The sequence below is a fragment of the Prosopis cineraria genome, unplaced genomic scaffold, assembly GCF_029017545.1.
Source record: "Prosopis cineraria cultivar Desert tree isolate PC_DT_omini unplaced genomic scaffold, ASM2901754v1 PC1, whole genome shotgun sequence".
Lineage (NCBI taxonomy): Eukaryota > Viridiplantae > Streptophyta > Magnoliopsida > Fabales > Fabaceae > Prosopis > Prosopis cineraria.
In genome coordinates this window covers 1,082,719-1,109,194 of record NW_026555332.1, presented here as the reverse complement: position 1 = coordinate 1,109,194, position 26,476 = coordinate 1,082,719, and the positions used below count along the sequence as shown (strand labels likewise).

At 32.4% G+C, this 26,476-nt stretch overlaps 2 protein-coding genes and 1 pseudogene across 2 annotated transcripts; 1 reads left to right on the top strand and 2 right to left on the bottom strand.

The window, feature by feature from the left end:
• Window positions 1-369: 369 nt before the first annotated feature.
• Window positions 370-2,073, bottom strand: LOC129318337 (dirigent protein 24-like). Its single transcript, XM_054963067.1, has 2 exons — window positions 1,668-2,073; window positions 370-1,347 (listed from the first exon to the last, which is right to left on the bottom strand). The coding sequence occupies exons 1-2, from the start codon at window positions 2,071-2,073 to the stop codon at window positions 524-526; spliced, it is 1,230 nt and encodes a 409-aa protein (XP_054819042.1). The 3' UTR covers window positions 370-523.
• A 1,554-nt stretch (window positions 2,074-3,627) lies between these two features.
• On the bottom strand, window positions 3,628-4,404 carry LOC129305574 (dirigent protein 24-like). Its single transcript, XM_054945572.1, has one exon. The coding sequence runs from the start codon at window positions 4,367-4,369 to the stop codon at window positions 3,716-3,718; it is 654 nt and encodes a 217-aa protein (XP_054801547.1). The 5' UTR covers window positions 4,370-4,404; the 3' UTR covers window positions 3,628-3,715.
• Window positions 4,405-18,226: 13,822 nt separating this feature from the next.
• Window positions 18,227-25,006, top strand: LOC129291363 (caffeoylshikimate esterase-like; annotated as a pseudogene).
• The last annotated feature ends 1,470 nt before the right edge of the window (window positions 25,007-26,476 follow it).

Here is a 26,476-nt window from a genome sequence, read left to right as displayed (position 1 = left end):
TTTTTTGTATCTGTAATCATTCAGTATTGTCGCGGCTCAAAGTCAAAGGTTGCTTCACCAACTTCTGTTCAAAGTGAGCAACCTTGAATTATAGGATATATTTGTAATAGCAATGTTTAGCTCCTTGCTGTTACATTCTCTGCAAATCATGCTATATTGATAATGCAGAACGTTGAAGACCAGAAAGCACCATTGCGAAGGCACCATCGTAGTCAACCCAAAAGAACTTGTCAGCTTGAGGTTGGAACCCAATCATTGGCTAGAAGATTGGGTTAACCAAACTGGCCCACATAATTGAACTAAAGTTATTTCAAATTTAAAACCTCAAGAATAAATAAAATGAAAAATATTTTGATCAGAAATTAAGGATTGAATATCAGAAAAACATACGACACGCCTTGACATTGATATGAACACGTTCTGAGATACAGACCAACCACCATACATATATAATAATTAAAGTTCACCCAAATGTGAAATCAAATAAGCAAGGAAAAGAACCAAAGCGTGAAGTACAAGTAAGCTACTCATCAGTGAGATAGACATTGAAATGCAGGATGGTGTCTACTCCGTCCGTGGTGTGCATGTCCTCCTTTGGAAGCGTTTCAAGAGCAGCATATCCCATTGCATTCTCATACTTACCCGTACCGCCGATCACGGCGATCTCCGATCCCGGCGATGCAGTCCGGTGAACCCCGAAAAAGCTTATGGCATCCTCGACACCGTGATGTTGCTCACCACTGTGTAATATAACTGTGAGCACGAGGGTTTGGCTAGTACCGTCCAAGGAGCTAGCCAAGTAGAAGCCTTCTGCTTTACCAATCACAGTAGAATCTAGCTCGTGCCCTTCGGTTAACTGGTCGTCGATCACCGTCACCGACCCAAACATGAGCTTCTGGAGGGTGAACCCGGCTGGAAGGTTACCGGCGGAGACAAAAGGCTGGTTGTCGCCGCCGGTAACTGTGCTACCGGTGCCTCTGTTTTGGAACACAGTGGAGGCTTGAGCGGCGTTGAGGCCGACGAGGAGTGGGAGGTTGTTGTTGGTGACAATGCCGTTGAGCTTGGGGTTGACTAACGGGATTCCTCCGACAATGGGGAAGAGGTTGTTGTTGATCTTGGAGAACGGCAGGCCGGTGACGTCCGTGTTGGCAACGATCCCGGCCACCACTCTGGCTGACGGGTGTGACCCGCCAATGATGTCGTGCATGAAGAAAGAAAGGGTCGGTTCTTTTCCGGCTGGACTCGCAGTTGCCGCCCCGTTGCTGCCGGCGACTGGGGCTCCTGCCACCGGGACGACGGTTGGAGTTACCGCTTCTGGCTCTGGGTTTCTGGATTTTCTTCTGCACTTTCATCACCTGAAAATATTAATTAAGAATTTTTCAAATCTTAACAATATTATATTCTTCTTTTGGCCGCCATTAAAACAATATCTTAAAAAGGATTCGGAAATCAACTTTTTTCATGTAATACTCAAAAAGCTTGAATATCAAATTTTTGAAAGGAAACGTCTGCAAGGAACCTTCTAATCATGAAGTTCTTTTGAAATTTTGAAAACAAAATATATCTATAAGTTTCAAGTACGGATGAAATTGGGTTGGTTTGAGTGGATGGATTCCAAATCCTTTTAAAAATGTCATTTAATTGATTCATATCGTATAACATTTTACCTGCAGCCGGCGCAGCGGAGCTCACAGCAGCAGCAGCATTGTTGTTATCATCATCTGCGCCATCATCAGTTTCCACCTTCGTGGGGGTGGTGGCGATGGGCGTCGCTGCCTCATTGGTGGCGGCAACAGGTGCACCTGCTACTGGTGTTTCCTCCGGAGTGTTGTGGGGAACCGGGATGGCAGGGGCGGCGGCGGCGGTAGCCGGAATTTGGGTGCCTGGCAAAGTGGTTGTTGCAGTAGAAGTAGGACCAGTTGTGACTGTAGGATGGGCCAGTCCTGGTTGATTGTTAATGACTTGTGGTTGTGGATCAACTTCATCAAGGACCCTAGCAGAGTTGACAGTATTAAACACAGTGACTAGAAACAAGAGGCAATTGATGAGCTTGAAAATGTCGAGTTTCCCCATTTTTCAGAGAAGGCTCTGTGAGTGAAAGCGAGAGAGTACTTCTGGTTCAATGCTTCAATTGTAGGATGTTGATGAAGCAGACTTTCTTCTTGTGTATTTATACATGCACGTAGAACAGGAGGGTCTCTGATATTTCTATTTAGTTTAACTTGAATTGATGAAGTTGTTAGCATATTTAGTAGAGGAAAAAAGCAATATGGAGTGGTTGGATTTCGATGTTGTTCCTTTAGCTTGGAAGGTGTTTTAGTTGAAATAACAACTCGCACTTGTTGGTCACCACAAGAACTGCTTCATCAAATTATATGAAGTGATAAAGTGTGATACAAGGCAGGTCAACTGTACATTTAGTTACGAGGCAGTATAATTGAGATGGAAAATTAATTGAGGCTGGAAGGGTTTGATTTCAGAGCCCAACGTGGATCATATCACTAACAAAACTTTATTTTCTATTGAAACGATCATGGATAATGGATTAGATTCTTCTCTGCACGTGGTCTCTTGTTGAGAAGTTTATGCGAACGGACTTGAAAACCATTGTCTCTTCCTTTCTGCACTGAATACATTTTGTTCAGGAGATATTCTCTATGTCACGTTTTCAGATTTTGCTTGTTTTCTTCTACGGGGATTTTCCTCTATTGTTATGAGCTTATGGTATCAGACTTTTTCTGTTTTCTTTGGGAAGAATTCCCGGTATATTTATTTAGTATCACATGCATAATGTTATGCATGTAACAGGGGTCAATTACCCTTCCAATTTTTCCCCCAAAAAATGGTGACTGTGAAAATTAATTATGCTTTTAGGTGCGTGCAATATGGTTCTATCTTGATTAACTTTTTGCAGTTACCTAGCACTGCAACGAAGTAAATGCAGAGAGGTTAAACCGACTTTACACCTTGGGTCATCAAGTTTAGTTCAGGGTCACTGATCGATTTCTTGTCATGAGGATTTTAGTGAGTCAATGGGGTTGAAGGCTGGTTTGATTATATCTCTGATTTTGAATGTATTACAAGCTTATTTAGTGTCAAATGCATCGTCTTCGAGACCAGAGTCTCCCCATACATACAGGACAGAATATTTTGATTCTACCGTGACATCATTGGAGTTCATTTTGTCTACCCTTTTAATATAATCTTATCCAAGGAAGAAGTGCATTTAAGATTTGGTGGTCCAAAATTTTGTCTGAAATTCAATTTGATCCTGTACTGATACGTAATGTCGTTTTCTTCCAATAGATATGAAAATACAACTTCATTAATTCTTTACTTTAGCCCCTGTATTTTTATTCCCTTTTCCTGTCAACAATTTGCAGAATCATGCTGTTCATGTCACAGAAGTTTTGTTCACTCTTCTTGCAATTTTCACTGATATATCCACAGAATAAAAGAGAGGGATAGTATTGAAAATCTGAGAAAATTCATCGAAAATGTCAATATTAATTGGTGTCACTTGACACAAACACACAAACTTCAAGTTATTTGAATAATTCAAGTATGGAGAACCAAAGTTAAATAAATTTAACAGTATCGGAAAATAATTGTAGGTAGGAATATATTTGTTATTAGTTAGTATGATATCCATTACTGCAAACAAGATTATACATCTCAGTACTCGAGAGGAAAACAAGCTTGACTATAGGCTGCTTCAAATAAGGTACACATGGAAGGAAAGAAACTTAGTACTGGTGACTTGTCCTTGTTCTTGTTTACTAAAGCCTACACGTTCCACAACCTTAACAGAAGCATAGCCATTAGCATCCTCGTACTTGCCAGTACCACCAATAACAGCAACATGCGACTCAAGAACATCACTCCTCTGCTCTCCATAAAGTCTCAACCCATCTTCCTCTTCAAAATTTACAGTCAAGGCCATCATATAACTAGTCCCGTCCTCGGACCTACCCACGTACACTCCTTCTGCTTTCCCAAACTTGTCTAAACCATCATCATCCACCTCTCGCAGTAATTCCTGTTCTACCAACGTTATTTTCCCCAGTTGCAGGTCTTGGAGCGTGGTTTTCGTGGGAAATAAGAATCCCAACGATGAAAGATCCAGAGTTAGGTTTTGGTCGCTTGGAGATTCTGATTCTGGGATTTCCGTAGTAGTTGGAGAAGTTTCTAGAGGTTCTGAGAAGGGAAAATCATTGGTTGATGAAGGCCGAGAAAGAGCAGTGTCGAGGATGTGTGGCATTAAGAATGTGAACTTGTGAAGATGGCTATGGCTGAGGTTGAGGTTTTGGGCTGGAATATTATTAGTTAGGGTTCTAGTAGAAGAAGATTGATCGATGAAGGAAGCCATGAAGGAAAGAAAGATGGCTATGGTGGCCTCAAGAGAAGGAAACATTTTGTGAATAAGCTTCTTCATTCTGCTATTTTGAGTGCCTGCTCTGTATATATTATTTCTTTAATTTTTTTAATAAACCGCTCTGTTTTTATAATACGCTAATTAGGAGAATAAAAAACTGGGGCAAATGGGCTTAGGTAGTCGTGTCGTGGGGTTGTTAATTGAAGCGCTCTTACAATATCTAATTTTTTTTTTCAAAAAAATATTGTTCCTTCTTTAAGTAAAATTTTTTTCAGAGAAATCTTTTTTATTATTTTATTAATATAATTTATATTATATCAACAGTTTAAACAATGGCATTTACTTAAAAATTACAACGCCGATTTTATTTCAAAAAATAACTAGTAAAGTACCTATGCAAATACTAAAATTTTTATAAACTAGTGTTAATTTTGTAGGAAGATCTTTCTCAAAAGAATAACTTTTATCATACTATCTCTAATGTTTCATATCATCCTATACATAGTGGAGCTATGTAATTATCATTTTTAATGTTAAATATGCATATTGAAGTTAAGTAAATTTAAAAACTAAACAAATATGATGTGAATGAATACGATAAGAAGCAAATTAACAAAAATTTATAATTAATTAAATTAAATTATCAAAGATTTCTCTGTAAACAACATTAAAAGTTCTATTTATGGATTGATCATCCTCATTAAGAACCAATATTTATAAACCCTTCATGCTTCAAGCATGAGAAATAGCAACACATGATTAGCCTTGTGTGAAAACAGAACAAGGAAAGTACAAATTGACATTACACACACTCTAGCCTTAACTCTTATTAATGGTCATTACAAACGCTAACACAATAGAAAATTACCTCCTTCTCATGATAAATGGAAACTTGAAATTGGTTGGATACAAAGCAACGAGTGGTATAAATGCTTTTATCTTTGTAGTTAACTCAAACATTTCTTAGGCCTCAATAACATGTTTTCCAATTCATTTAATTATGAAACACATACCATTGTACAATCCCATAGATTTAAAATGTCTTGCATTAAAATAATTGGGATACCAACTTTTAGCCTTATTTCATGATTCGAGAGGCTTGACATTGTAATTAAATTTAGAAAATCTATAAAATGCAAATCATCAAGTGAATTCATGTCCCCAACATCTTTCATAAGACTATCAAAACTCAAGTATACAACCTCCTCTCTGAAGATCATGGACAATATATACTTGTTTACTTCTTCAACCATAACCAACGTAGGGGCTAAGATAGTTTTATCTCTAAAATATGAAGAATTATAGACATTGTTAAAAAAATCCAAAAAAGTCAAATTAATAATAGACTTTTAGATTATCTGAATCATCTAGTAACAAATTATCTGAGATATTAATATCCATAGATTCTCCATTAATTTTAACAGCAATCCAATCATCAATTGAGATAATTTAGTCAGTAAAATTCCAAATAGCATTGTTAGATACCATATTCTTTGTTGCCATAAATCTCATATTTCTTGTTAGCATAGGAAGTTGACAATTATTCTAAATGTACGAAGAGTTAATGACAGCAAAAACAATGCCTTCTCTGGATCCTCTTGGAATAACAGGAAGGATCTGCTTGAAGTTTTCACCAAACACAACAACTTTTCCTCCAAATGAAAAATTGGCACCTAGTAGGTTATTAAACTTTAAAATATCTTTTAAGCATTTGTCAAGAGCTTCAAAACAAAACTTGTATGCTATTAGAGCCTCATCTCATATAATTAATGACATGTGAACTAATAATTCAGTCAAGTTACATCCTTGTCTTATGCTACATATGATGTCTTATCTCACAGAAAGCAGAATACAAAATTGTGAGTGAGCTGTTTGTCCTTCTAAAAGAAATGAAGAAGCTATTCCACTTGATGCTATATTGAGAATAATTTTACCTCTAGATCATAATGAAGCAACAATGTCCTCTAAACATACATCTTTCTAGTGCCATCATATCCATAGAGGAAAAAAGCTCTTCCTTTATTAGATGCAATAGTACTAATAATTTTATTATAAATTGTCCTTTACTCGGGAGTTAATGTCTAAAGCAACTTTGCCAATTCAATAGACAATACAACTTTATCATAATCTAGTTTGTTTCTTAGTAGTTTATTCTCACTTTCCAAGCTTGGCATGTCAGGTAAAGACATAGGCTCATAATCCATGAGACTTTTTCCATTAAATTGAAGTATTTTCACAATATCAATCAATGTAAAGCTACACAAATCAGCGTCATCTAGTTGCAATCTTGTGAAAAGAATGTTGTTACATTAATTAGTAGTGTTGTCTGATAATTTATATAAATTCTATCAATATTATTAAATTGCAGAAAAAATTAAAGAAGGCAAATGTAATTACTACATGCTGTAGTATTCAATAATATTTATTTGCATGTGCACAATGTAATCTGATAAGAAGACTCATGTACTATCCTATACAACCTTTGGTTGAAAGAAAGAATTACAAATAAGAGTAGTGTAGAACAATCTTTTAGAAATTGTCTAAATGCACACTGGCTTGCTTCTCTAATGTTATCAATATATTTCTTGTCATCGTCTAATAACACAAATGCATAACATTCATCTCTAAAAGTAGGGTAGATAACTTCATCAATAGTGCATATACTCTCACACAAAGTGCGGCCTTTGACTATGATTAGCAAGATGTGCAAATAATACAATTCACCACTACTTGGAGGGGTATAGTGCAATCTTTCAATTGAAAAACCCTACTTCCTAGGTTGCCACTAAAACATAAAAATTTCTTATAAACAAATTTGGTTGGGAATTCAAGATATGTTAAGCCTTCAGTCTCATTATTATCCTCATCATCATTAACATTGAACCATGCCTTAAGTATTATAGTCTATCCTACATTGCAATTAATAGTTAAATCTATATGTTTTTTGTTGTTTAATTATTCATTCCTTGCTCTTCCACTCATTTTGTTCTAGCATTTTTGTCCTTCTAGCACACCACTATTAGTGAAGGGATGAGTTTTGGATATCGTGAGGATATTGGTTTTTTACTGTTATATACGCATGTTTTTGTTTTCCAAAATGAAAACAAAGTGCTCTTGAAAAAAGAAAACATATACATGGTATTGTGATTGAGTTTGTAGCAATACCAAATGAAAGGATTTAAGAAGAGAAAGAGTTTTTATTGATTTTTCTTCTCTTTCCTCATCTTATTTTTACTTCTTTTTTACTTTTTTTTCCTTTAATTTCTTACTCAAAGATAATAAAATTTTATTGTTGTTGTTGTAACATTTTATAACATTTTAATGAGTTATAATTATGTAAAACAAATATCTAGATTGATGTATTTTGATATTATTAATATTCTAAGTAACTACAATAAGTCAAAACAAAAGACCTAAAGTACATTTTTTTTAGTATTGTTGAACTCCCAAATCTTAAATCATTGCAGTATGCTAATAAATAATTTTATTAGTACCACCTCCGTCAAGTTTAGTACCTCATCTGCAAAGGCCCTCCATAAAATACAACTCACCTTATTTTTCTTATAATGATAAGAACAATATTAAATTAATTTTTGTCATAGACACTAAAAATTAAAGCAAAAAAAATAAGGATTCAAATAATATTAATTGATAAAATTTGTGCCATATTATTCTGCATCTTCTAGACTTATTTTTGTCCATTTTTTCCATCCTTAATGGGCCCTCCAACCCTCCAATTCCATATAACCTTCCAATCACATTTGTCAAAAAAAAAAAAGACCATTTAATCACACCTATTAAAAAAGAAGTGGACCATTTAAGATTGACATAGATAAAAATAGATTATTTAAACTTGTCATATTAAATAATTACTTTAATTATCAAAGTAATTATTAAATAAAATTATCTAATTAGATATCCAATTACTTTAGTATATTTGATTGGCAAGTCGAACATATTAAACAAACACTTTATTATTTTTAAAAACTTGTCATATTAAATGCAATTATCTTTACTTTCTTTTCCAATTAACTTAACAAATTCCATACATTAAATAAAATATTCAAGAATTTATTATATAAAATAAAATTATTTAATATATGTGCACAAGCTTTATATATTAAATAATATTAGACAGTTTATAGTTAAAGTTTTCAAATAGATAAGAAAAAACTAAAATGAGATATTATCTTAAATGTGCTAAATAGAGTTTTTGAAGAATAAATTCAAAAAGTTTAAATACATACTAACTAGGTAATTATCATTCGTTGCCTCCTTATCTACAATATCTAGAGTATTAACAAAATTAAATCCAAAATGATGAATGGAACTAATCTCAAGACACAACTTCACAATATTAAAGAACACAAAATTAATCTTGTAAGGATCATTCGTTATCCTATACAATTCAAAGTGCTAGGTGACCTTGAAGTTTAAAATTTTATATATTTTAATGGTAGAGTTAAAAAACGGGCGGGCCCAACCCATATGAGCTCGGGCCTTATGAGCCCAGCCTTTAAGGGCTCAGACTCGTAAGCTCGAATTTTTTTAAAATGCCTCATTTTTTAAAATACGACCTTTATATAAAGGGCTTAGGGCCAAGTTCCTAAGTCCTTATTATTATTTTTTATTTTTTAAAATTTTTAAAAATTAAATTTTTAAATTATAATATTTCATATATTTTTTAAAAATATAAATTATAATGTTTAAAAATTAAAAATAAATAATAAAAATTTTAATTTTAAAGTATAAACATATATTCTAAAGTTTAAATTCAATTTAAAAATAAAAAATATTTTATTTTTTAAGGAAAAAATAAAAACGAGCCTAAAATGACCGCCCAAGCCTGAACTCATTTTTTCAAGGCCTATCAAGGCTAGGCTTGAAAGCTTGATTTTCTTAAAAATATCATTTTTTAAGCCCAAACCCTTATAAAAATGGGTTTAAACGAACAACCCTCCAGGCCTGACCCTTATTCCCGACTCTATTTAAAGGGATATAACCTATTTTCAAAATGTTTCATAAAAGACTTTCAAGTGATTGCAAAGATCCATCGCCCTATAGCAATGTTGTCCTATAGATATGATAAGTATTATATATTAGACGTAGTTATTGATGGGATCCAAATTATAAAAAAAGAAATATAAAAGACATAAATACTTACTCTAGCACTTTAAAAGATCAACTCAATACCTTTGGATTCTTCGGATACATTTGTACTTGTCAATATCCAAACATGAATCACCCTAACCATAATATGCCAATCATTTTTTATTGAGTTGATGGTACAGATCGCATGGATCTCAAATGTAAAAGCCACAAATAATTTGAATAATAGTATATAGGAGAATAAATCTAATATAATTAGAGGAGCAAGTTGGACGTGAAAGTGTGAAATATACTATTAGCCTAACTTAATAATTTATAATTGAATAAGGCCAAGTTGAGAGAGAAAATTAAGAGGTATTTTTTTAAAAAAAATTAAGATGATAAATATTAAATATTTATTTATGTGAGTATAGATATTTTAGGTATTTAAATTTTAACAAATTTCATGAGAACCTTTTTAACATATTTGTAAATATTTAAAAAGTATAGATATTGCTTTACGAGGCAACAACAACAACAACAACAACAACAAGCCTTTATCCCACTAGGTGGGGTCGGCTACATGGATTGCAAGACGCCATTGTGCTCTATCATTTATTAAGCTTTTAGAAATATTATTAATTAAGAGATCACGTTCAACAACTTCCAAGAGTGTTCTCTTAGGCCTTCCTCTACCTCTCTTAATCGGACTCAAAGTTATATGTTCCACTCTTCTCACTGGTGCCTCCCTTGGTCTTCTTTGTACATGCCCAAACCATCTCAACCGATTTTCTACCATTTTTTCCTCAATAGGTGCCACCCTCACTTTTTCACGTATGTGCTCATTTCGAATTTTATCTTTACGTGTATGTCCGCACATCCATCGTAACATTCTCATCTCTGCTACTCCAACTTTATGCTCTTGCTGTCCCGTTAGAGCCCAGCATTCACTACTATATAACATTGCCGGTCTGATAGCAGTACGATAAAACTTTCCTTTAAGTTTATTAGGCACCTTACGGTCACAAATAACTCCTTTAGCTTTTCTCCAATTAAACCACCCAGCTTGAATTCTATGTGAAATATCTCCACTGATTTCGCCATCATTTTGGATAATGGCTCCCAAATATCTAAACTTTTCCACTTGAGGTATAATTTGATCTCCCAATTTCACTTCCAAATTATTTTCGAATAGTCCTTTATCAAATTTACAATATAAATATTCCGTCTTACTTCTACTCAGACGAAAACCTTTCGACTCCAATGTCCTCCTCCATAACTCAAGTTTGCAATTAACTTCTTCTCTTGTCTCTGCTATAAGAACTATATCATCCGCGAAGAGCATACATTTCGGGATTTCCTCTTGAATATGTTCCGTCAAAACATTTAAAATTAAGTTGAACAAATAAGGACTCAGAGATGATCCCTGATGTAGCCCAATCTTTATAGGAAAATCCTTTGTTTGACCACTAGGCGTTCTTATACTAGTTTTTACCCCCTCATACATATCTTGTATGGCTTTAATATAAGCAATCCGTACTCCCTTTTTTTCCAACGCTTTCCAAAGCACTTCTCTTGGTATACGGTCATAAGCTTTTTCCAAATCAATAAAAACCATGTGTAGATCTTTATCTTTACAACGATACTTTTCCATTAATCCCCTTAGTAGATAAATCGCCTCTGTAGTTGATCTACCTGGCATAAAACCAAATTGATTCTCAGAAATACTTGTCTCCAATCTCAACCTGTGCTCAATTACTTTCTCCCACAATTTCATTGTGTGGCTCATGAGTTTAATCCCTCTATAGTTAGTACAATTCTGAATATCTCCTTTATTTTTATAAATAGGAATTAATGTACTTCTCCTCCACTCATCAGGCATTTTCTTGGACCGTAAAATCACATTAAATAACTTAGTTAACCATCTCACCCCTTCTTCACCTAAACATTTCCACGCTTCGATAGATATACAATCAGGTCCGTTAGCTCTACCATTTGCCATTTTCTTAAGAGCTTCCTTTACCTCCTTATCACGTATTTTTCGATAGAATGACAAATTTTGTTCTCCTTCACCAGTTACTAAATCCTCCAAGTTACTAGATGAATCCTCTCCATCATTGAAAAGTTTAGAAAAATAAGTCTCCCATCTATTTTTAATTTCATCATCTGTAACTAAAATTCTTCCCTCTTCATCCTTAATACACCTTACCTGTTCTAGATCTCTTGATTTTCTTTCCCTACTCTTGGCAATCTTATAAATATTTTGCTCTCCTTCCTTCGTCTCAAGGTTCTTATAAAATTCTTCAAAAGCTTTAGAACGAGCTTCACCCACAGCTCTCTTAGTTTCCTTCTTAGCCATACGGTACCTCTCCCAATTTTCCTCATTGTTACACAAATGTATGGCTTTAAAACAGTTCTTCTTATACTTGATTTTGTCCTGTACACTATTATTCCACCACCAAGACTCCTTATCTCTCGGACCAGGACCTTTCGATTCTCCCAAAACTACTTTTGCAACCTCCCGTATCTTTTTAGCCATATCCTCCCATATGATGTTAGCACTTCCCTGAGAATCCCAAATTCCTTTATCCAAAAGATTTCGCTTGAAAATATCTTGCTTCTCACCTTTTAATTGCCACCACCTAATCCTTGGTGTTACTACTTGTCGACGTTTTTGGATTTTACTCATAATACACACATCAAGGACTAGGACCCTATGTTGTGTCGTTACAGCATCTCCAGGGATCACCTTACAATTTTTACAAAGTTTTCTATCTGTGTTCCTAACCAAAAGAAAATCAATCTGCGACCTTGAGGTTCCACTTTTGTAGGTGATGAGATGCTCATCTCTCTTCTTGAAACAAGTGTTGGCAATCTTAAAATCATACGCCAATGAGAAATCAAGAAGAGTTTGCCCTTCATTGTTTAGCTCTCCAAAACCAAAACCACCATGCACCCTCGCATACTGACCAGCTTCCCTCCCGACATGCCCATTAAAGTCTCCTCCAATAAAAATCTTTTCACTCTGTGGTATGTGTCGAATCAACCCCTCCAGATCCTCCCAAAAGAATTCCTTAAGACTGGCTTCTGTCCCGACTTGCGGCGCATAAGCGCTAACAATATTAACAGTCTCACGTCCAATTATCATTTTTAAAGAAATAATTCTGTCTCCAATTCTGCTAACTTCTACAACGTTCTTCTTCCACTCCTTATCTATAATGATGCCTACTCCATTGCGCGCACTTACTTTTCCTGTATACCAAAGTTTGAAACCTTGAATATCCTTAGCTTCTTCTCCACGCCATTTTGTTTCTTGCAAGCAAAGGATATTGATTTTCCTTTGAATCATAACCCCTACAACCTCTACAGATTTACAATTTAATGTCCCAACATTCCAAGTACCAAATCTAATTTTGCTCTTATGGACTAACTTCTTTAGCCGCGTGCGTCCAGAATGACGCGGTAATATGGGTAAAAATAAATACGTGTTCTGGGAAACAAACTTCATAAGGAAAAGTTAATATATGAAATTTAACATAATGAAATTCAAATTATTAAATAGATTAATATATATACTTTATCACATTTATAATTTTCAAAATTCATGAGGATATATTTAAATAGTAAAATATATTCTTTTTCCTAAATAGTTAAACACACACATATTAATTTAAATTTGAATCTCAGTATATATGTATATATATACTCGAAATATGAACCTTGATTTTTCCCATATATTTAGGTTAGATAGAATTATTAAATAGATAAATATTAATTTAAATTTAAATATGATTAGATTTGAATTTCAAATAAGTAAAAAATAAATTTTTATATGCATCTGAAAATTACTAATTCATTTCACACCTAATTCCAAACCTGAATAATATTATATTATATTATATATATATATATATTAAAAAATAATAAACTATCCCAAACTTACTCTGGAGCACAGAATCATAAAAAAGATATCTTAAACTAATTGAGTCTAATAAATTGAAGCTCACTCTACTCAAATAACCTTTTAGATTGGCCCAAAACCTCCTTGACTCATCTCTTTAGATCTTTTTTGGGAACATATCAATCAAGGATTACTAGAGAAACTTTATATCAATAAAAGACTAATAGATTTTAAATTTTCACAATATTCCTTTAGTTCTCAGATGAAATTAATTTTTTTTGAAATGACTAAATTGCTCTTAAAGATTATTTTTTTAAAAAAAAGCCACTCCTATTGTCACTGGTGCCAGCCACCAAACCTCTACTAGAGACCCTTCTAGAGCTAAGATCGCTGAAGCCCTTCTATCGACAAGGTTACCAATAGCCATTCACTAGAGTTCCAATGTTAATGATACTTTTATTTAAGGATAATTGGTAAAGATGGCCAAGGGAGGGCTTGACCCATAACCTCTTGACCACCTAAAAAGTTTGGTAGCCTATTTAATTATATATGGCAAAAAAATAAGTAATAAACTAAGCTTTTAAACTACTTTCATGTTATAACATAATTTTATGTTGTTAATTTCTAAAAGACATTTGTTACTTTACTAATATTACTTATTAATATAACAATTATAAATTAAGAGTTTTAAAATTTCATGCATTTTGTTTATTTAAAGTCTGAATATATTGTTATTAATTATGAATAAGTTATTGTTAAAATTTAAATATATACTTATTGATAAGAGACTATCACATACAAATAAGCACATCCTAACAATTTTTCTAAACTTGTTAAAACTCAAATAGATTATTATTAATTTTGAATGAGTTGTTGTTAAAATCTCAATGGATACCTATTGATGAATTACTAACACTTAGACAATTAAACAACTCCTATTTTTTTTATAATTTATTAAATTCTAAATAGATTATTGTTAACTTTGAATGAGTTGGTAGTAAAACCTAAATAAGTACTTATTGATGAAGAACTAACATATATAATTATACCCATTCTATATATTTTTCTAACTTATCAAAGCTCAAATGGATTGTTATTAATTTTAAATGTGTTGTTATTAAAACTTGAATGGATACTTGATATTAATTATTGAAAGCGCATGTCTAATTGGATTGGATCTAAAAACTCTTATTTTAAAATGGGTAAGCATATGATATCCTATGTTATGAGATGACGCACAAAATTCAAAAACTATCAAAATCGTTGCATCCGTCGCCTGCCATCTATTTCTCACAAACATCTGATTATTTTTAAACTTATGGACCTTCCATGTCTTAAGGCTTGGTTGCTTCACACACACTCCCTCTAACTGCTTCTTCCCCACTTTTGTCTACTTCACTTTCTCTCTCCAACATATCCGTCTGCTTCACTCTCACTCTCTCTTTCTCTCTCTACTTTCTTAATCCTCACAATAAAGGCAGCTTCAGTGCTAAAGTACTCTCTAGGGTTGGCTCGCCAGAGGGACCGTGCCCAAGTCACTTCTCTCTATGCCGGCACCACGCTTCTCACTCTCTGTTTAAGCTCTCTCAAAAGAGCCTGCCTTAAGTCTCAATCTTATGGCCACCACATTCGCATGATGTCGTCTTTGTCCCATCCTCTCCATTATAGTGCCCTTTAGCTATACTTACAATGTCTCCCTCAACAGGCTCCTTACATCACCCCTTCCTCCCTTCCTCCATCCCTATCAACCCTATCTTTCTAATGCTCTCGTCACCACTTTGAAACAAGCTCATACTCACCATGGAAGAGGATGCATCAAGTAGCAGCAGCAACCACTTTTGACTCTCATTAAGGTTGAGTTTGAACAACTTATAATATTTATCCTTAATGACACTAATGTTAGCAAGGTCATGTGAGAGGCTAGCTTTTCTAGTGTTGCTGTTAAGAACAATCGTGATGACTCTTCACCCTCCTTTGTTTTCCAGTGTTATAATAGCCCTAAAGCAAGAAGATGCACGTGCTCCCCTTATAATTTCTAAGCTACTTCACTCTCTCTCTCTCTCTCTCTCTATTACACACACACACTGCATATGCATAATATAAGTGAGAGATCTCGAGAAGTGTAATGGGAAAAAATTAACAGAGCTTTTCCTCTTTTTTTAGCTATGAGAAATTAACAGAGCATGTTTTAACATTCGATTTCCCTCTCATCCTATCTCTGACCTTTAGTGGGTCCCAATTAAATTCCCACATCCAAATATCCCAACTCGCTTCCCAGGTCAACTCAGCTTCTATTTCTCTTCCTTGATCACCTATTGCACATACTCTCGTAGTCTCACTGCACACACAAAATAATTGCCCCTATAACCCTATTTTCGGTGATCACTCTCACAAATGTATAAAATCATAGTAATAAATTCCCTGAAATATTTTAGGTGTCAAACCCATAAAAAAGTTACATTTTTATTAATTTAAATAATTAATATTTCAAGAAAAATAGATCAAATGGATAATTTTGATGAAAATATAAGGAATAAGAATAAATTAAGAAAAAAATGATGATGAAAACACAATCACTTAAAGTGTTGGAATTTAGGATTCACCCTATAGATTGTTAGTTTCTACTTTTTGAGTTGACTCTGATCAATTATAGTAACAACTATTCCTAAAATGTTCTAATATTCTTTCAAATTATTAGTCTCTTTTTAATTAGCATTGAATTTGTTCTCATAATACGCAAGCAACTAATTAAATTGTGAAGCTATAGTTTAAGTCACCAAAAATTTTTAGAACTATCCTTAGCCTAGTTATTTATGTTTATTTTTCTAAATTTAGGTTCTCTCTTTACCTTTCAGTCCATCAAGATTATCCACAGATTTGATTAAATGGTGGCTAGTTATTAAATCAATATAAAGAACAAGAGAAATAAATATAATTGAAAAAAGCAAAAATATTCATGAGTATAAATGCAAATAGTCAAAACAAACAAAATAGAAAACTAGTTCTTCAATTGGGCTACATCCCTACCCCAACTGCGTAATTTAAAAATACATAATAAAATCATATAACACCGTTCTAAAATCTCCAATCATGAAAAATGATCACAAAGAAAATTAAAGAGTAGAAAAGAAATAATTATAAATTGTAGAACTCCTCAACGGTCTCACTTTCAACCTTCAAAATACTTCTACGAGCTCCAAATATCTCAAAGAAAATTCTTGAAATATTCAGATAAGTGATTGCATGAATCTTCTTTTGATGGAGGAAGTATTTATAGTTAAAGTGGAAGCTTCTCCTTTTGTTCTTTGTCAATGTAGGACTCTAATATATATATATATATATATATATATTTCTCTTTTCCTTCTTTCCTTCTATTTGGCTTATTCTTTTCCTCTGTAAAATATAAGATAAAAAGATATGAGTAAATTTTATATTAAAATTCTTTTTTATTTTATAATTAAGTGATGAGGAAAAAATATATAAATATCAATTAAATATATATATGAAATCTTAATAAATATAATTAAATTCAAACTAAAATCTATACCTATTTAATTATAAAATATGCACTTATTACTTGGTTGAGGAGGAGGAGGAGGAGGAGGAGGAGGAGGAGGGAGGAAATAATGTGAGAGAGAGAGAGAGAGAGTTGGGATGTGGATTGAGAGAGGGAGAGACAGTGTGTTAGAGGAAAGGGGCCGATGGTAAATGAAAGGGGAAGGGAAGAGTCAGAGAAGTGAATGTTTATTGGAGAATAAATGAATGTGGGTCATAGTCAAGCTTGAATGGATGAATGTTTGGGAGCCCTCTTTTATTTTTTATCTTTGAATTTAATTTATTATTATAATAATATGTATTGATATTATAAAGCATAAATTAAAATGTTGTAGAATTTAAAATTTTTAATACAAATCCTAATTTTAAAGTGTGTGTATCAAAATTTCGATTTAATTTAACATTTAAATTTAATTTAAAGATATGAAATATCACAATTTTTTAGGTTAAAATAAATACAGGTTTTAATGGGTAGTTTGATGAGCTTATTTTTTCAGGGTTTAAAAAGGTTAAACATAAAAGTTTTTTATACTAAAATACCTCACTTTTTAAAACTTGTATTCCAATGTGAGAAAGGAAGCTCAAATGAGTAGTCCAATGTGCTTGACCCCTGTTTAGAAGAAGCAAATGATAGTTAAAATAGGAAGGAAAGGAGTTGAAGGCGTTGAGATTTGAGAATGTTGCTTACTAACATGCAAATAGATGCCCAACTAGCTAGCTTTGGAGATTGCTAACTTGTCATGGAAGGCGGCTCTATCAAAAGATGCCTTGTAATGAAGGCTAGTTTCACTGTCTGAGTTAGGAAGTCGTCGCTGAAACTTGAAGCAAGTTGCTGTGGATGCGAGGCAAATAGGGAACTCAAAACGGCAACTGCGATGGATGACGTTGCGTTGATATTTTCAAAACAAGAGCGTCTTGGAATAGTTCCTTGGAGGGCTTTACCCAGACGCGTGCTCATTGACCATATATGGATTATGGTCCACGCACATACATCCTGCCTGCTTGCCTCTTTCACATGACTTTTCCCAAACCATAACACGTGCACATGTATCAGCATTGCCCGTTAAAACAATAGAGATAGGCCCAAGATATTGAGTATGGCACGGTGGTTTGAGTCGAATGGGTGTTTGTTAATTTTTTTTTCCCTATTCAACTACACAATTGATATTGTTTGTTAATTTTATTTGTATGCCATGTGTGGAAGCATGGAGTTTCGGGCCTAGAGCCTCGCTGGAGAAGGATTCCTTTCACATTTAATTTTCATTGAATCTGGGAAAATCTCTCATCTCTCTATATATATACACGAACACAATCACACGTGCATATATAAATGTAGCAAATAGGATTTTTCTCTCTCTCACACACACACACTCTCTCTCTCCTTCTCCCTCTCCCCATTTTATCGCAGAACAGCGAAAAAGGTTTGTTCCTCATTCTCGCCAAAAAGCTGATATTTCATTGGCTGCTCTCTACTCGATTATCACTCTGTATCTTCTCACAGCACCAAAAAGTTCTCTTCATGGTTTGTCTCTTCGTTCTCAGATTCCAGTCCCAACATTATGGATCTAATTAATTTCTCTTCTATTATCCTCTCACCCGTCTTCCTTTTTACTTTCCGATGTTGCAGGCCAAAGGCGTAGCAGAAATCGAATACCAAGAGGTACCACAAATATAAACTTTCTCTCACACTCACAAATTAGGGCCTCTTTAATGTTGTTTCATTATTTATAAATATATATTGTGAATTGTGTTGGCAGAAGTATATAGAGAACAGTCGTGGAATGCAGTTGATGACGTGCAGATGGGTTAGTGGGAAGCAAGAACCGAAAGCCTTGGTCTTCATGTGCCATGGTTACGCCATGGAATGCAGCGTCACGATGAAGAGTGCGTTATAATAATAATAATAATAATAATAATCAGCGTCTGAATCTGAGATGAAGAACTTGATTGATCGGATAATTAATGAGGAAATCTGAAACTAATGATGGATGAAATGATGGGCACAGGCGCAGGACAGAGGCTGGCGGAGGCAGGATTTGAAGTGTATGGGATGGATTATGAAGGGCATGGGAAATCGGAAGGGCTGGCTGGTCTTGTGAGTAATTTCAATGACGTTATCCAAGATTGCTCCAACTTCTTCTCCTCAATTTGCGGTCAGTTTTAATTTCTCTGCTTCCTTATCTTTTCTTCTTCCTCCATCTCAGTTATTTTCATTATTATCTTGTTGATATTAATTAAATTCCTCCGATTTTGAATGGCTTTCAAGCACGATGAGGTGTGCGGACTTGTCGTTTGGAACAATTCCAAGCTTTGATTTGTTTCCTTTTTCTTATTTCTTTATTTGGTACTACTCTATTTTTATTTATAAGAGAAACTATCATTTTTTTATTTATTTTTTATATAAGTAAAATCACATATTTTGATAAGCATTTATTATACATTTTTTAAATCACCCTTTATAATTTACATTAATAAAAAATAATTAATGCATACTCATATTGATTAACATGGGGTATTTTAATCTAATTTTTTTTATTTTTAAATATAATTATTATGATTAAATAATTTTTTTAAATTGTATGATATAATTTTTTTTATTATATATCTGTTAATTATAGAAACGGAGAGAATAATATTCACCACAAACAAACAAAACCCAAGACCAGTCAAGCTTATGGCCTTTACTCACTTCGTTTTTATATATAAGGTATTTTTAACTAAATTTCGAGTACTAAAAAAAATTTATTATTTAGTTGAACTTACATAAAAATATAATAATTTTTTTAATTTTACTCCTAATAATATAATAATTAATATTATGATAGTACAGAAAATATATAATTAATGATTTATTTTATTTTGTAAGACAATGATAAAATTATTTAATTATTTAAAAATATTTTTTTTTATGTTTAAGGATAATATAAATTTTTTAAAAAATATTTTATACAAGCAGGGAGGGAGTACTTTACTACACTGCCCACAAATTTTAATCCAATTTCACAGCAGCTCCACTTTTTTCACTTCACGCTATCCACTTGTCCATCGCGCGTCCTGCAAATTCTTGTGATCTTGACTTTCTTTTTTTTTGACCTGATCATCTTGACTCTTCAATTCTCAAATTTTGATTTCATTTATGGAATAAAATTTACAAAAAAAATACAAAATATCATCAAATTATTTACTGTATTCTTACTGTTTATGTCAGCAAAAAAGTTTTGGGATAGCGTCGAAAGAGAGTAAAACTCCTGTATACACATGTATGAGTGGGGGTTCATGTTCTGATGTGCTTCCTCCAGTTTCTGGTGCAATATAAATTTATTTTTTTTATTTAGATATAAATAAAATTAAAAAAGTATTATATTTTTAAATAAAATTAGTAACTTAACTATCCTTCCTTAATTTTGATGAGATAGTTAGTCTTATAATAGGAGGGAGTTAGTATTTAAAAATTATTTTATTATTAATACATGAATAAATTGCATAATTTTTAGATCAATATATATGCCCCTATGCGGAAGACATTTTATAAGTAGTAATCGTAAAGTAATTTGTTTTGGGGCCTAACTACAAATATACTGAGTCGCTCTACTTTTATTAAAATATTATATTTTTATACATAATGCATCAATCTACCATTTTGTGCAATCAGATCAAATTTGAGAATATATTTTACTATTTTTAATGTCAATATAAATGCAAATTTCTTATATTTTCCCAAAATCAAAGTCTTTCTAATTTTGAAAAAATTTACTCGAACTTTGTTAGAACTACACCCACTTTCCCATCTGCTGAGAGTTTATATAATTTTAATAAACTCCAGAAAAATCTTAACATTTAATAATATTATAGTAGGACATATTTTCAAGTCAAGTTTACATAAATCACTAAGTTTTTGGAGGGATCTATTTGAATTATTAATTTTTATTCACAAAAACGGTAAGCGTGAGTAACTTTTAAAAAATATATGATAAATCTTTACAGTATGAACAAAATTAAGAGCTAGTCCACATAATTTAATATTCTCAACACATAATAAGTTTCATATTTCAAATAACTAGTTTATCAATTTTTAAAAAAATCACAAAATTATTTATTTGAAATTAAAAGGAATCAAATTCGACTATTTATGACTGAACTAGTTATTATTTCAGTGATTAGAAAAATCCTACAGAAATGTTTAACTCTATAATGTCCCTTCAGTGACTTCCTGGGGACTTGCGATAAAATTGGAGTGACTGCAATTTTACAAGAGTGAAGAAAATACATGTTGAATTGAAATTGATTAAGATGATATATATGAATTAAAAGGAAAAAAAAAAAAAAGCAGAGAGATGTAGAAATTTGGATAGTGAGATTGATATTATGGAATGTGAAAATAGAGAAGGAAGAGAACAAGAAGAAGATGAGGTACCTGCTTGGGGAATCCATGGGAGGAGCTGTGGCTCTCTTATTGCACAGAAAAAAGCCTCACTTCTGGGATGGTGCTATCTTGGTTGCTCCCATGTGCAAGGTTCGTTTGTTTCTCTCTTTTCTTTTGTTTTTATTCCCATTCTCCTTTCAATTGTAAATTTAAATATTTTTCTCAATTCTCCCACTTATTAATTATCCCCTACCCCATACTTTTTTTGTTTCTTTCTTTTCCTAGTTTTTTTATAAAAATTATAACAAAAATTTATATATGATCTGGTCTGCTCCCTCATAAAACCGTGACTTGTCATGGTGTATTCTAGTTTTTTTTCCTCCATTTTTATGTGACCAACATCAAGCACGTGAAAACTATTTTTCACAAGAAAGAAAAAACAGAATTTCTCAAGATTCATATCTCCTGATAATTCAAACTTTCATAGCTAGCCTGTACTTCTGGCCAAAAAAAAAAAACCTGTACGTGATATATTCATTATTAGTTTCTCAAGTTATTTTAAGTAATTATGTAATATTCTTTTTACAAATCCAGCAATAACTTTTCTAATTTATATCCTCTGTACATCACTATAGATGAGCAAATTATGCACATTATCTCTTCGTGATATACATGTTGATTTTTTTTTCTTTTTAATTGAGCAACGTTTGTCTTTAGTCACCTAACCTTACATCACGATTCACGATCCTTTATATTAAAATAAAATATTCAGTAGTTCTAAGCGATGATGTATTGTATTAAATTATTTATTATTTCCCTTAACTGCTTTCCTTGGAAGATGCTTGCATCAGTCAATGAAAATAGACAATGCAATGTACTTGCGTAATAAAGTAGAATGCACGATGTTGATGGCTCGATAATGATTGAAGATCGATCACGATCTGGTTTCCTGAATCGCATGCATAAATCAAAGTAGATGGAAATAGGAATCAGCGTGATTTACTATTCTATTGATGTGATGATTTTAAAGTATATTGACTCAAAATGCCAGCATTAATTCAAAGTTTTAGGTAAATTGCTTTTTAGGATAATACTTGTTAATCATAATATAAAATATCATTTAAAATTTATCTCATGCAAAATAAAAGTATTGAATAGCTTTTAATTTATTTTTTCAATCGTGTTTCTACTTTATTTATTATTTTTTTTAAAACATCATGTATTATAATTTTAATTATTATTATTAAGAATTTTTATATAAGATATTTAATAAGGGTATAACTAAAAAGAAATATAAATTTTTTAAAAATTTAAGATTTCAATTAATATTATTTATAAATTATAAATTAATTAATTATGACTTATATTAATTTGAAAGGAGTATTCCTCTAATCCAAGATATAAGGCAGAGAGAGAGATTTTAATATATATATTTATAAAGTATGTCATTGACTTTTTATCATAATTTTTTTCATTTTACCCCAATTTAAACATTGATGGGAGCAAGTATTTGTTATTAAAATATGCATGTTAAATAGTGATAAAATTAAAAATTTATTAAATTTTTAAAGATAATTAATGCATTTTAAAAATTTTTAATTATTTTTATGATAAAATATATTGAAGGTAACTTATAAATAAAAATGAAAAAAAAATGTAATGTCATTTGCTTTAAGAATGTCAAGTTTCTGTTACCAAGTCTCCTCAATTATTGGTGGGGAAATTAATATGATTGGTATTATGAAGAATTATGAGTGAAGTTAGATGATAATATTTGACTCAATTGATGGTGCAGATAGTGGATGAAATGAAACCGAGCCCTCTGGTGATCAACATGTTGACGGCTCTAAGCAAGATCATCCCCACGTGGAAACTAGTGCCAACCAAGGACATAGTTGACCTTGCCTTCAAGGATTCCGAAGTTAGAAAACAGGTATGCTTGCTCGCTTTTTCAAATATAAAATAGATAAATTTTAATCAACTCACTATGCTTTAAAAAAAATGAATTATTCTAATAATTATGTTTGAAATTGTTAAATTTTCATCTAAAATATTATAATTATTTTTGAAAATTATTGTTTTGTTTATAAAAACAAGAATTGGGTGGAAAGTTTCGCTTGCATTAAAAAATGGAGAGAAGTATTCTGGCTCACTAACAATATTGGTCTTATCGAAAAAGTTTAATGGTTGCTTAAGTATAAAATTTTGAGTTTGATTTTGTGTGAATGTAGAAACCGTCTCCTAATTGAACCCAGCAGCACTTAAATCTCATCCTAACAGTATGAGGTGGTTAAAAAAATATTTCAATTTTTTTTATATAATTTTCAAATTAGTCCTAAATCTCTTGAGATCTTTACCTCTAAGCTAATTTGGATAACTTAAACGAAATTTTTTTTATCTGAGATCTATTTGTAATTTTTCTTGTAATTGTAATCTGATGATGGAATAGAAGTCAAAAATGCGTTGACCATTTAGGTTTAACTATTTGACAAAAATTCAAAAGGGATTAATTATTTTTGCTAAGTGGATAAATAAACATGCACTAATCGAGAAGTACTTGTTAACTACTCTTTTGATTTTATTTATAAGTCATTTCTATTAATCTCATCAATACCAATATATAAAAAGTATAAGGAATAAAAGTAAATAAATTTCAAACATAACTATCAAATAAAAAGTAAAAATAAGTCAATCATATAATATTAATTTTTTTATCTTTTCTTTCTTTCTTTTTAAGATTAATTTAAAAATTTTAATTTAAAATAAAATAATTTCATTAACAAATGGCTTATAAAGTAATCAGATTATATTTTTAAAAAATAATGTATATACTAAATTGGAAGAATATTGTATGATGAAATTGCAGATTAGAAATAACCCACTGTGCTACAAGGACGACCTAGATTGAAAACAGGACACGAACTTTACAGGGTCAGTACAGAACTAGAGCAAACGTTGCGCGAGGTAATAATATGTACATTTATTTTTTTAAAAAAAAAAATCGGAGTAGTACTGTATTATATACCCATTCTTCAATTTTAGAGCTAGAGGCAAGAGTTAACCCATGGATTGTGGGCTACAAGTTGGAAAGTTTTTTTTTTTCCCTTTTTGGGCCACAAGGGGGATTCATTCAGAAAGCCTCAAACAGGCAACAACGCTAAGTCTAGAAATAGTAAAAGAAACGAAAGGGTGGAAAACAACGGACAAATGCATTGAGTTAGATTCCTGGTTATAAGAAGCAAGTGATCAAGGAGAAAAACCTGTGGGCATGGGGGAATTGCAGCCCAAAAAAAGCCTATCTTATGGCGAATTTTTCCAACCCATGTTTATTTTGTGTGTGTACTTGTACAAAATAAAAGGTTTGTTTGGATGTGTGTATATAGGTTTCACTACCGTTCTTGGTTCTAACACGGTGAAGATGACAAAGTGACAGATAAATCAGTAAGCATTCAGCTGCATAAGGTGCTTCAAGCAAAGATAAGACGCTAAGTTGTACCCGGGAATGTGGCACTCTTCCATCGGAGAGCCGCCGGAGAACTTGGACACCATTTACAAAGACATCGTGGATTGGCTTAACGACAAATGCGTGCATGGAATACCAGATGAGAGAGCGAGCTTAAGAACCAGAACGAGGATAAATAATCCAACAGCTAATGCTAAGACAACGTACAGCATAACAAGCCAGTATTTTTATTTCTATTTGAATTAAGTTTTTTATTACTTATATGCACCTACCATATCGTGTAATTTATAGTGGGCGTCTGTACACTTGTTTTTTGAAGAATTAACATTTGGTGTATGTGTGTTTGCTTTGCTGATAGCCTATGAAAGCGTTTCAAGTACCAAGAGTCATGACCGGCTACCAAAAAGGACCATTGTTTTAAAACTTAAAAAAAAAAGAAGAAGAAGCATGAGCCTTAGCCTCAAGAGATGGTTTGGGTCATGAGTTTGTAGTTTAATTAGTTCAGTTTTGGTCAAAAAACTTGTTAGTTGCTACAGAACCAAATAAAACTAGTGTTTTGAGTCAAATGGCGGTGGGTCTAGGTTTGGTTGTGTGTTCTTATTTAGCTAAAGTCTTGTTTGATTTTTATAAAGGATGAGAATGTAATGTATTAAAAAAATAAAGTAAATCACTCTCTCCTTTCATGATAAGCATAATAATACTCAATATTATATATTACAAATGTAGGAATCATCATATCATTTAAAAATCTTATAAATTATGACTTTCAATCCCATGAATAAAGTATCCTTTTCCCTTATATAAATATAGTTCATCTATTCTCTTTTACATTTTGATCATCTTATTTTTACATTTATTCTTTCAATCAATTTCCATTTCATTTGTTTATAGCAACTAATATAACATCCCCAAAATTTAAGTAGGGTGTGGTTAAAAGGGTTTACACAGTGTTTTTGATTGTAGCTTCAATCTTGGATTTAGGTCTGAAGTAACATTGGGTCACCTAAATCTCCAAATGGAAGAAATCATAGGAAAATAGTTTTTTTGCCACATGTCACGGCATGTACCACCTCCACCGTAGCGTATATGTGGCAATTTGCAAATAATTGGCCTCTCTATGTCAAATTTCTACATGAGTATGAGTAAGCCTTTATCAGTTTAAAAATCAAAGGAGAAAAGGAAGAAAATGAAGGGCACGCCATTTGCCCTACTAAGGTTTGAGATTGTGGACTGTTAATAGAGTTAATAGGTGGGAGTGGGTGAACCCATTGACCTAAATAGAGTTAATGGGTGGGTAGCGGTGTGCGCACTCACACACATTGTGAGAGTTTTACCTAGGGAGAAGAGTAGTGATAAAATCCACATAGTATTAGCTATTTATCATTAAATCAAAAGCTAGCCAGGTTGCCAATCAATTGAAATCAAGAGGTAGTCATTGTCCTTTTTTGAGAGATTGTCCTATTTGTTCTTTGAAGGACTCGAATCTAACAAGCCTCTATTGATTCATGAAGAGGCTAGATTAGGGTGCAATACCTCATAGTTGTTAATATTAAGAAATCGTGACTCACAAGTAAATATAGTAGCTTTAGTTAGGCAACGCCTTATAAGTAGAAGGTTTGGGTAGTTCGAAGCTCATGGACATAGCCCGCTAAATAACCATTGATTTTATGTCGGAAATATCAAGAAGGTATAAAGATGATATTTATCATGCATTTAATTATATGATCACAT

Coding starts and splice junctions, on each gene's coding strand:
- LOC129318337 (XM_054963067.1), bottom strand. CDS start 2,073: ATGGGGAAACTCGACATTTTCAAGCTCATCAATTGCCTCTTGTTTCTA. Junction 1,348..1,667: donor CTCCGCTGCGCCGGCTGCAG/GTAAAATGTTAT, acceptor TCAGGTGATGAA/AGTGCAGAAGAAAATCCAGA.
- LOC129305574 (XM_054945572.1), bottom strand. CDS start 4,369: ATGGCTTCCTTCATCGATCAATCTTCTTCTACTAGAACCCTAACTAAT.